At 34.6% G+C, this 11,155-nt stretch overlaps 3 protein-coding genes across 5 annotated transcripts; 2 read left to right on the plus strand and 1 right to left on the minus strand.

Moving 5' to 3' along the window:
* The first annotated feature begins 309 nt into the window (after window positions 1-309).
* On the plus strand, window positions 310-2,422 carry LOC146955824 (protein PSK SIMULATOR 1-like). The gene is made up of 2 exons (XM_085724049.1): window positions 310-455; window positions 578-2,422. The coding sequence occupies exon 2, from the start codon at window positions 621-623 to the stop codon at window positions 2,229-2,231; it is 1,611 nt and encodes a 536-aa protein (XP_085580175.1). The 5' UTR covers window positions 310-455; window positions 578-620; the 3' UTR covers window positions 2,232-2,422.
* A 488-nt stretch (window positions 2,423-2,910) lies between these two features.
* KDTA (KDO transferase A) lies at window positions 2,911-10,176 on the plus strand. Of its 3 annotated transcripts, XM_085724074.1 has the most exons (13): window positions 2,911-3,304; window positions 4,392-4,434; window positions 4,992-5,114; window positions 5,408-5,527; window positions 5,608-5,686; window positions 5,925-6,041; window positions 6,358-6,455; window positions 6,802-6,892; window positions 7,249-7,368; window positions 7,447-7,517; window positions 7,604-7,782; window positions 8,044-8,077; window positions 8,179-8,493. In XM_085724074.1, the coding sequence occupies exons 1-13, from the start codon at window positions 3,018-3,020 to the stop codon at window positions 8,347-8,349; spliced, it is 1,533 nt and encodes a 510-aa protein (XP_085580200.1). In that variant the 5' UTR covers window positions 2,911-3,017; the 3' UTR covers window positions 8,350-8,493. The 3 variants fall into 3 exon arrangements, with proteins under 3 accessions (XP_085580200.1, XP_085580186.1, XP_085580191.1); XM_085724060.1 differs by having other exon boundaries at window positions 7,604-10,176; XM_085724065.1 differs by having other exon boundaries at window positions 5,925-6,001; window positions 6,390-6,455; window positions 7,604-10,176.
* LOC146955826 (auxin-induced protein X15-like) lies at window positions 9,116-9,748 on the minus strand. The gene has a single exon (XM_085724083.1). The coding sequence runs from the start codon at window positions 9,746-9,748 to the stop codon at window positions 9,371-9,373; it is 378 nt and encodes a 125-aa protein (XP_085580209.1). The 3' UTR covers window positions 9,116-9,370.
* Window positions 10,177-11,155: the final 979 nt, after the last annotated feature.

Below are 11,155 nucleotides of genomic sequence, written 5' to 3' on the forward strand. Positions count from 1 at the left end.
AATAAACGACTACACCCTCCGGTCACTAATATAAGCAAAAGTTTGATTTTTAGATTCATTCATTAAAATGGCGTATATAGTCTTTATTATAGAATACATACGTCATTTAATGAATGAATCTAAAAATTAAACTTTTGCTTATATTAGTGATCGAAGACTGTATTATTTAGAGACGGAAGTATTGAATATGCGAACAAAAATGAAAATGTTTTAATATAGACTCATTGGAACAACAATCCAATTACTAAACGCAATCCACCATTATCTGCCAACAGTAAAATCCACGTTTCGAAAAAAACATCGAGACCCACATTCTTAGTACCTTGGTTTGACCGATTTTGGACTATATTTCCCTCCACATCCACGTGTGTTTCAACTTTCACCTTTAAGAAAGTTGTTCTCTTTTCTGTACCAACAAGAGTTCATACCTCAACGCCTCTTCACCTCTCTTAAGGGTATGTTTCTAATCTCTCTTTCTCTCTTGTTTATATAACTACTTGTTCTGATACCATGTTGATGGCTTTTGTGTTTTTGAGTTTCTAATTTGTGTGTTTTTTTTTTTTTGTTATGTTTGTAGTAATCAAATTAACGTGTCTATTGGATTAGTTCTTCATATATCAATGAAGGGTGAAACAGTGAACGTAACATGGCTAGGTGGTATTTGGCCAGTTTCACGCAAGAGTGGTTCAGATGAAAATAATGAAATTGGAATCATGGCATTTGAGGTTGCAGGGTTGATGTCTAAGGTTGTTAATTTATGGCATTCTTTGAGTGACAATGAATTAATGAATCTAAGAGAATGGATAGTAAGTTCTGTTGGTGTGAAAATGCTTGTGTCTGATGATGAATATTTCTTGATGGAGCTTACAAGGAATGAGATTCTTAATAACTTTCAATCTTTATCACAATCTGTGGCAAGGTTAAGCAAGAGGTGTAAGGATCCATTATATCATAGTTATGAAAATTTTGTTCATAACCCTTTTGAAAATTATGTTCAATGGTCAGGTTGGGAATATAGATTGAAAAAGATGGAGAAAAAGGTGAGGAAAATGGAAAGATTTGTTTGTTCTTTGTCACTTTTGTCTCAAGAGCTTGAGGTGTTAGCTGAGTGTGAACAAACTTTAAGGCGAATGAAGTTGGCTCGCGATGTTGTTAATAAGGCGAAATTGATCGAGTTTCAGAAGAAAGTTATGTGTCAGAGGCAACAAGTGCAAAATGTAAGAGATTTGTCTCCTTGGAGTAGAAGTTATGACTATATTGTTAGGTTGTTGGCAAGATCATTGTTCACAATTCTTGAGAGAATCATACTTGTGTTTGGAAATAGTCATTTACCAATTGAAAATCTAAAAATTGATTCCTCAGGAACAATGAATGATGCTAATAATCGTCTGGCGCGCAACCATTCCTTCCCTGCTCTCCATGTCATGCATTCTTCGGTTCATCCTTCTCCCGAGACGAATCTAAATGAATTTTGTTCAGGGCCTATTGGAAGAAAGAACAAGAACAAGAAAAAGAAGAAAGAGCAACAAGTGCTACTTCATTCACAAGATTCATCATGTGAAAAGTTTCTTCCCTCAGAAGGTAAGCAATTGAAATATATTGGATCCTTCAAAGGTTGCATATCTGTTCAAAATGATTCTCATGTAGTACAGAGTTGTATACCAACTAATGGTAGTTCTATGAGGAAAAACATTGATGTCAACACGAAATCGCTCCTCAATAAACCGTCTCTCTTCCACAGAAGTAGAGTTTATTTTAAACTATCTCTGAAGGAAAAGTTAAAACCGGTTCCATCAACTCTTGGTGATGCAGCTTTAGCTATACATTATGCAAATATAATTGTATTGATAGAGAAGATAGTGTCATCACGTCGCACAAATACAATCGATGTTCGAACGAGAGACGATCTTTACAATAAGCTACCAACATCTATAAGAACAGCTCTGAGGGGTAAGCTTAAATGGTATGCGAAAAGTAAGCTCGAAACAGATTGGAATGTGGTACTCAAACAGATATTGGAGTGGTTAGCTCCACTTGCACACAACATGGTAAAGTGGTATTCTGAGAGGAATTTTGAGAAGGAATATACTAGTTTGAAAGCAAATGTTTTACTTGTACAAACTCTTTACTTTGCAAACCAAGCAAAAACTGAAGCTGCAATAGTTGAACTCCTTGTTGGTCTTCATTATGTATGCAGAATTGATGTAGAAACTCGTTTTAGAAGGAATTAGTTGTGTGATAAATGTTTGTATATTGAAGGAATGCAAAAGTAGAATAGTACAGAACAAATAGTTAAGTCATAGGACAATATTTTGTTTTGTACATTGGTATATGCATAAGCATTACAGATACAATTTTGTGTTGTACATTGTTTGATTGATATGCATACAAACTGGAAAGAATAGTGTGAAAATTATTACAATATCCTATACGTTAGTATTGTTCATTTTGCATCATTTTTTTATATTTTCAACATCTATAAACTTTCATCACCTAATTAAAACAAGGGTTTTGCTAATTAGTGTCCGGAACAATGGTTAAAGAATTTATAAATAGAAAAAAATTCTTAAAAATATAAGCTTAAATCTAGCAACGCTTAAGTAATAATTAGACCATTATTTATTTTTGAAAGAATTAGACCATATTATTTATTGAGTTTAATGATGGTGGGTTGATGGGGCAAAACAGTTTTGCACATGCAACCAACCAAAACATTTAAAATTGCCACATCAATTAATGATTTAAATTTATGTGGGTCAATCGTGACAATTCAGAATGTTTTGATTGATTGTGTGTGCAAAACTATTTTAGAGTGTCAATCCACCACATTAATCTCTTATTTATTATAAGTGATTTAATTGGATGAATGTGTAAAAAATATTAAATATCGGTGTAAGATAAAATCTAGCTAGTTACGGTTAAACGCAATTTCGTGCAACTTTCCGCCAAAATTGAAAAACCCATAAGAGCGTGGTGGTTTTCAGCCTCGCCGGTGGAGTTAACAGTTACCGACGACGATGAAGACCGGATTCACGGTGTACAAGCTCTACAGAGCCCTAACTTACGCCGCGTCTCCTTTAATCCGTCTTCACCTGCGGTGGCGCAGATTCCGCGGCCTAGAGCACCTTCAGCGGTGGCCGGAGCGGCTAGGTCATCCCTCTCAGCCTCGGAAGCCAGGTCCACTCGTATGGTTCCACGCCGTTTCATTAGGCGAAGGGATGATTGCGATTCCAGTGATCAAACAATGTATTCGGAAAATGCCGAACTTGAATGTCCTCATCACCATCACCACTCTCTCTGCATTGTAACTCACTCTTCTCATTTTCTTCATTTCTTTGCTTTTTTTTTTTTCATTTTGTATTTTATGTTTAACTTAACCATGTACAATGCATACTTTGGATGTTTCTACTCATGTTTGTTGTATAAGCAACTTAATTAAGTGTTTATAGCATAAATGCTTATCATATAAGTGCTTTAGTATAATTTATCTTTATAACCAAAGATTAAATAAAGTCAAATTGTTTATGTATAAGCTATAAGTTGTTTTCATAAGTACTGTTCCCATAAGCTCTTCCAAATAGTCTCAAAAGTACTTGCGTTAGTAGATAAGCTGAAATAAGTCAATCCAAACAGACCCTAGTCGTATATTTTTTTAATTTTTTTATATGTATACAGTTGAAACTTGAAAATATCATAATAGTTAGATTAGATAAATTATAGTGTGTGTTTATTATGTTATGTAATTTATAACCTTTACAATATCAATTTTCTTTTTGATTTAAGATTCACATTGTCAACTTTTCATATTAGATTTTGTGTATCTAGTCTTAAGTTTTTTTGAATTTATTGTCTTTGTCTTGGTGAATTGTGTTCTTTTCATTTCATGTTTTGTGATGTTTGGTCCATACATTGTAGTTAGTAGTTTTCGACATTTGAAGCATTACAATGTGCGATTATGAGGAAGTGTGGTTTATGCATGAAGATCAGACCACTCATATCTCGATCTATATTTTAAAGTCAATTTTTTTTCCCTTTCTGTAGATGAAATGGAAAACACCACCATAAACTCACACATGCACAAAGTGGAAGATCCCGGGTTCGAACTCGGGACACCACAGAACATATCCAGCCTTACAATGTTTGCATTGCTGGCTGAGCTAGGCCTTACGGATAAGTCAATTTGTTATAGTTAGAACTTAGAATACGAGCCGGATCTTCATCTGGCGATTGCGATCTCTTGAGTGCGCGATTATCATACTTTTTCTGAGTTCTAATGCAAGTAGTGATGCGGTGCTTCTTCTTTGGAGACGAACATCCTTTCATTTGATATTTTGATAAGAGAATCTGACATTAGTGAACTTATTCTGAGATTATATTTTGGTGTAATGCAGTGAAGTATTGAGCAAAAAGATTCCAAGTGAAGTCATTTTACAGGTACTTTGTCGGGGAATGCTTATAGGGATTATGTAATTTCTTCATCCATTTGCATCTTTTCTAAAATTTAAGTTTTGATGGGTTCATGCAGTTAAGGGATTGTTGACAATTGTTAGCTTTATTGAATCTGATCGTTCATATAAGTAATAGTTGCAACTTAAAGGGTGATAGCACTGATATGTTCTTGTTTCTTGTTTATTAACTTTTTACGAACAAAGATTAGAAATAATCAGGCACTTTTTTTCTGGAATTATTTTATTTCTGAAATACAATAAACGTGGTTTGTTTTTACAAGAAAATTATGTCAAGGAAGTTTGTATCTGATTTATATGGTCTTGGGGATGTATATCTGGGTTCAGGGAGAAAGACCAAACAGACTCTTGAAATAATATTCCTGGGTTGACTTTTGTGTTATGGGTTGATTAATTTGTACTAATTTATCCGTTTGAACAAAGTTCTCAAATCATTTAAAAAAAAAACCATTTGGTTTTAATTTTCCTATTTTCAAATCAGGCTCATCACGTTCTTTTTGTCTGCTGAAAATCTCAAATTTGCAGTTTTCACCGGTTGATACGCCTTCTTCCATCCGTTCTTTCCTTCATTACTGGAAACCAAGTGCTATTGTGCTAATGGAAAGCGAGCTCTGGCCAAATCTTATCATGGATGCTTCCAAAAATGGTGTAAGCTATTCTTTCCTTTTGTTTTGTTGACACATGTCTACATCTATAAAGTACTTACTTATGAGAGAGAAATAGTTGAATGTTTAATCCATGCATCTAGAATTCAACTGATAAGCAACTACATAAAATGATAGTTAAACAGTAGTCAAGAGCAACTTCCTTATTTAATAAAAAATATAAGACCAATTAGTTTTTTGTTCACACATCCCCTTCACTTGTGTATTTTTCATGTGCATCATGTCATATAGTTTCACCAATTCTTACATATTGCAACCCATTTTTACTCTTGTCAGATAACACTGGCACTGTTGAATGCTCGGATTTCTGAAAAGTCCTTTAAACTTTGGTCAGGGCCAGTGCTTCTTCCATTGATTTCGTTGATGCTATCCAAGTTTTCCTTGATTGTTCCATTGGTATGTTCTCCTAAATAATTTTACATTCACACCAATTCATGTTTTATTATTCTGCCCATTGAACATTTTGACTACTGCAGAGTACAGAGCAGGGTATCCGGTTTCAGCTACTGCAAGCCCCTCCTTATATCATAAACTTTTCTGGTGATCTAAAGTATGGTACGTCATAAATTTCTTTAGTCAAATCAATCAAATTGAATATATACGACATCATTGTGTTCTTTTCTCTCACAGTTGCATAAGAAAGCCAGTTGCATAATTCCACTCCATTTTGTTGCTAATATGATTAATATCATAGAACATACAACTTTTCTTTTTATGTTCCTGGATTGTTGATTTTCTTTCGAAGTGATAAAATGGTCTGAACTAATCTGGTCTTATCACTCCTTTCATTCAGTAATAGAAGACTTTGGAGTCAACGAATGTGGCAGAACGAATATAGATAACCTGAGACAACAGCTTTCTCACAAGCAGGTTTGGATGGCTTCTTCAATTCATAGGGGAGAAGAAGAAAGTTAGTTCAATCTTTGTTTATTCCTCTGGCATTATGATGTACATACTTGTTTGTTCCTTAGAGTCTGTTGAAATACCTGAACATTTTGATTAACATAAAAATGAGAGTGACATTCCTGATTTGGGAAAATTGACATGACATTCACAGTTTGGTTGTCCATGGATTCGCTTTGCCTTAGTTTTGTTATAATAGCCATTATATCAAGTTGTCTGTTTACTCTGAAGGCAGGAAATATGTCAATATGTTTCTTAGATATCATCTGCCATTTCCTTTGAAAAGTTCGTTTTGTTTTACTCTCATTTTTCTTTCTCTGCAGTAATATTAGGAGTTCACAATGTTCTTATGCAGCTGCAACCTAATATAATGACTATTATTGTCCCTCGGCATCCGCAGCAAGGGCGAGAGATTGCCAAAGTCAGTTTTTTATTCCATATCCTTTCCCTTCAAAACATGTCTGTTATAACTGCTTTTATGACTTGTTCTCTCAGCCAATAGAGATGTTTCCATATATGAATTCTCAATCACTCTAATTATAACTGCTTTTATGACTTAACTATAGTCTACTTATGAAATGATAGTTTCACGTGATTATTATATTTCTGAATCATTGCGTTTGGATACACTCGTATATTCTGTAAATCTTCTCTAGGTTCATTTTCATACAACTTAGAAGATGCGCATACAAAAATCACTTCTATTTTTATGACCTGTTCTTTTATCACCTCTGAAATTCATTATGCTTTTACATGGTGTAGTGCAGAAATTGGAGAGACAAGGACATGATATAGTTTTGAGATCACAACATGAGAGGCTTAAGCCAGAAACAAATATTTATGTGGTGGACACTTTGGGTAAAAATTCTTTTCTTTTCACTGACATGAAATTGAAATGGTCTCATATAAAAAATTAACATCTGCTGAGAACATAGGCCATGTGATTTCTAAAACGGAAGAGTTTGTACCTCATTATTTGCCATAATCACCATCTTCTGTTCTGTATCACTTATTAATCCTCTGTGGTAGCCGACAACATATTTTACTCAGTCTTCTTTAAGTAGGGCTTCGTGAAGTCTGCTGAGCATATTTCTATTAGAAAACTTGAACTTTCACGCTGAACTTCATGAAATATGGAAAATGGTAGATGCAGTTGTTTGTTTTTATTAGGGATGTCATGCATGACATATACTATCATCCAACTTGTTTAACAGGCGAATTAAGACAGTTGTACACATTAACACCAATAGCTGTTATTGGGGGTTCATTCCTCCCTGGTTTGTCTGGCCATAATATCTCAGAAGCTGCTGCTGCTGGTTGTGCTATTCTGACAGGTGCATCTTGTAACCTTCTTTGTAGTTCTTAAATCTCAACACAGTATTTTAGTGTCTGTAACTCATAATTGATTTCAGGTCGTCATGTTGGCCATTTCTCCCACATGGTACTAGAAATGCAACAATTGAATCCTCTGTCGGTTCTTCAGGTTGGAAAGACATCTCATTTGCTAATCGAAAATGTTCTACACCATGAAATACATGTTCTTAAACTGTTATCTTTTGTCTCTTGTAGGTTTCTGGAAAACTGGAGCTTGAAAAATCTCTCACTGAGCTCTTCACAAATACAACACTTCTTGAAGCTCGTCGTACAGCTGCAAAGGAAGCATTTTGTATGTTGTCCAGTGATATTGTTGCAAACATATGGAGTTTGCTAAATTTTCATATTTTTAGTAGATTGTTTGCTGAGATGAAGCCTCATAATATTACAGCTAAGACTATGAGAAATGAAGCTTCATAACTCAGAGCATTTAACCTGTGATATTCCAATCCCATTTCCATGGAATGGTGGATTGTTTCTCCGTAAAATTTCTAGAGAAGTTCAATTTTGGCATCATCAAATGTTCGTGTATTTGCTTAACGGGGCTGCTTTTAGTCTATTCACTTCTCCAAAGTTTTTTACTTTCTTACTCATTATTTATTTTGTAATTGCGTTTGCAAGCTTCAAAAGTGCAGATGCCACATGCCGCATTTTCACTTTCATTCAAGAGCATTGTGATAGGGTATTATGGGGTGCCCAAGTTCCTCATTGAGTGGTATGGGATGGTCAGTGGAGTATTTAGTGTCTCGTTTTTTTTCTTCCTTTAATAGCTAGCTTTTAAGGGATGGTTTTCCAAGGGCGTGGATACTTATCAATTGGTATCAGAACTGATTGTCGTTGGCTTGGAAAGCACTGCCTGTGGAAGGACTGACTGGAAAGACCGATTAAAACAACAGAGTGTAGCCGCCAGGAATCAGCTCTTAGGGACGGGGCTGTGGTAGGGACTTGGATATTATGAGGTGCCCGAGCCCCATATTGAGTCGTTTTGAGTGAAATGCTAAGTGAAGTGTTTAACTGACCTGATTCTTTCCCCCTTAAGGGGAGGTTCTCCAAGTGCTTGGGTACTTGCTACATTGTTATTAAGTATTTACTTTGGTGCCGACTGTGGTAAGTTTGTGCTTCAAAACATCAAGTTTATGAACTGAACAACGCTCATCTCAAACTTGGGGCATTTAAACGCAAATATACTAGGATTTCTCAATGAAGACATTATGAACTATGGTATGCGATGTTTTTCTATGCAGCTTTTAATTTTTTTGTTATCTCATACCAGATAATTGCTACTTCCATAATCTGTCATATCCTAATCTTTCAGAATTGAATGTGGTTACAACCAAGTTTTGATTGAAACAGAAAATCAAATTGAACTCTGGCGTATGTAGGATTACATCTACTACGCAAGAAATTTGTGCTTCAAATGAACCTTTTGGGGTATATTCAACTGTTGATTTATTAATGATATGGTCCCATAACAATTTATGACCCTTGCTTGCTTTTGAATGTTCAATTTTTTTTTTTAATTTTTCATCGTAAAGACTTCATTCTACTGCTTCAAACCATAACTTAGCTGTATTAATGCATCATTAGAGATCATGTCATATATCATATCTGTTAAAAATAGATACATGCATCATTACATATTCAGGTACGTGGAAATTACACACACTACACACGCTCACACCAATCTATCTACAGAAGAAACTCATATCTGTTAAAAATAGATACATGCATCATTACATATTCAGGTACGTGGAAATTACACACACTACACACGCTCACACAAATCTATCTACAGAAGAAAAGGGTGCAGGTAGCAGATATTGCATCTAGACAACTTGAAGCGATATCATTTGGAAATATAACATGGTTTGTTAACTACTCTTGGACAGCAGTGAGTGTAAGAGACCAAGAAAAGTGAAGGAGAAACATTTTTCTCTTCAGGCTACCACAATAACTGTTAGCTTAATTCTTGTAGTTGTTGCTTCTTTTGCTGTCAAAGGCTTCAAGTAGTGGTACAGCGTCTTTCAAAAACCTCAAATCTAGCTTTTTTGTAAGCACAGGGGAAGACGACCGCCGTGCAACTGTTCCTCCTCCAAGGGAAAGAAGAATATCTTCAAACAGGAACTCATCACAAGGTATAGACAGAGGACCACTCTTGTTGAAGCCATATCCTTCGTATGCCTGGTCTAGCAGTTCCTGAAGAACTGGATGGTTCAGGTAGTCAGCTCTTATCACAAACCTCCTGTTTGTCTCTCCTACTGTCACGGCCAAGTGACCTCGCGGTATGTCTGACGGCAGTTTCTTCCCGCTGCAGACATTCTTACGCCACATGCATGCCATACTTCTTTTCTCAGCTGCAGTGTTAATGTTGAGGATGAAGTTCTTGGTGTTGGATTATACTCCAACTTGATACACTCCACACTCATATATTATGCTCTATTGTTCCATCTGACAAGTTGTGAAACACCTTGTGTGCTTTGGAAAACGACTGAACCAAATCCTTATGTTTTGACAAAGGTTTGGTATGGTAGTTTGGTGTAGTCCTTTCTGTCCCATGATTACATGTTATTACTATTTTCATTATTTTCTTTATCCCTCTAATGTGGGCATTAATGAAACTAAAAGGATGTAGTTGCCCTTCATATTTGTCTAAGCAGGGGTGTCCTTGTTTTGCTAATGATATTTTCATAACTAAACTAAATTTGATCAACTTTTTAGGTTTAGTTACATTTTTTTGTTTGCCTCTAATCGAGTCAACTTGGTTCCAACGTTGATATTTTGTTCATTTATTTTAGAAATGATAACTGTTGATTTATTTATTTTTACTAAAAGAAATGTATATTATTTTTGTTAATTTTTTAAAGTGGGTTATTTTATTAGGTTTTAACGAGTATTTATCTTTTTCTATAAAAAAACAGTATTTATCTTAATCATAATAGTTTTTTTTTGGATATAATCTTAATCATGATATCTACATGACATCAAGTTCAAAGAATGATATGACTCTTATAAAAAAATAACAATAAATTTTGGTCTATTCGTAATATATAAAAAAAATATCAATTTGATGAAACTTTCATTTTGATTCAGGTAAAAATAATTCTGATCCATCCCCGTGAGCTTAGCTCAGTTGTTAGGGACATTGCATAATTTATGCAGGGGCCGGGGTTCGAACCCCGGACACCCCATTTCTCCACAATTAATTGTGTGAGCTCTAGCCACCAGCCTACTAGACCAAAAAAAAAAAAAAAATTCTGATCCATATCACCATGACTCTTATCACACAAAAATTATGATTCAATTCAACAAAACTTTAATTATTTTTGGAACAAATTTGTATACGTGAAAAAGTATGAAAACTTATACAAACCACTGAAATTGCAGGCAGCAAAATTGTATATTTTTAAAATTATAAATTTCAAAATGTATAATTAAAATATATTTTATTTTTTTCTTTCAGTACGTACGTACACAAACAGTCTAGATAATCTCAATCAGGAGTCTTATAGACAAACTTTCTGCACAGATCTAACAATTTTTACACAATTTTTATTAAAAGCTCTACCTTCTAATGTTTTTTAATCGGATATCCTTTACGCAAAACTGCAGAGATTAATTCTTCAATCTGCATTGATTCAAGAGATTTAACACTAACTTAAGACCTCTAGTTTTTCTTTGTATTTTAATTTAAATTTATGTTCAAAACTCTTCTTTTCCTAAGTTTGTTGTACTTACTACTTAGGTTTG

The sequence above is a fragment of the Medicago sativa genome, chromosome 1 (assembly GCF_051527215.1).
Source record: "Medicago sativa cultivar Bolivia chromosome 1, Bolivia_mono, whole genome shotgun sequence".
Lineage (NCBI taxonomy): Eukaryota > Viridiplantae > Streptophyta > Magnoliopsida > Fabales > Fabaceae > Medicago > Medicago sativa.

Coding starts and splice junctions, on each gene's coding strand:
- LOC146955826 (XM_085724083.1), bottom strand. CDS start 9,748: ATGGCATGCATGTGGCGTAAGAATGTCTGCAGCGGGAAGAAACTGCCG.
- LOC146955824 (XM_085724049.1), top strand. CDS start 621: ATGAAGGGTGAAACAGTGAACGTAACATGGCTAGGTGGTATTTGGCCA.
- KDTA (XM_085724074.1), top strand. CDS start 3,018: ATGAAGACCGGATTCACGGTGTACAAGCTCTACAGAGCCCTAACTTAC. Junction 5,115..5,407: donor TGGATGCTTCCAAAAATGGT/GTAAGCTATTCT, acceptor TACTCTTGTCAG/ATAACACTGGCACTGTTGAA. Junction 5,528..5,607: donor TTTCCTTGATTGTTCCATTG/GTATGTTCTCCT, acceptor TGACTACTGCAG/AGTACAGAGCAGGGTATCCG.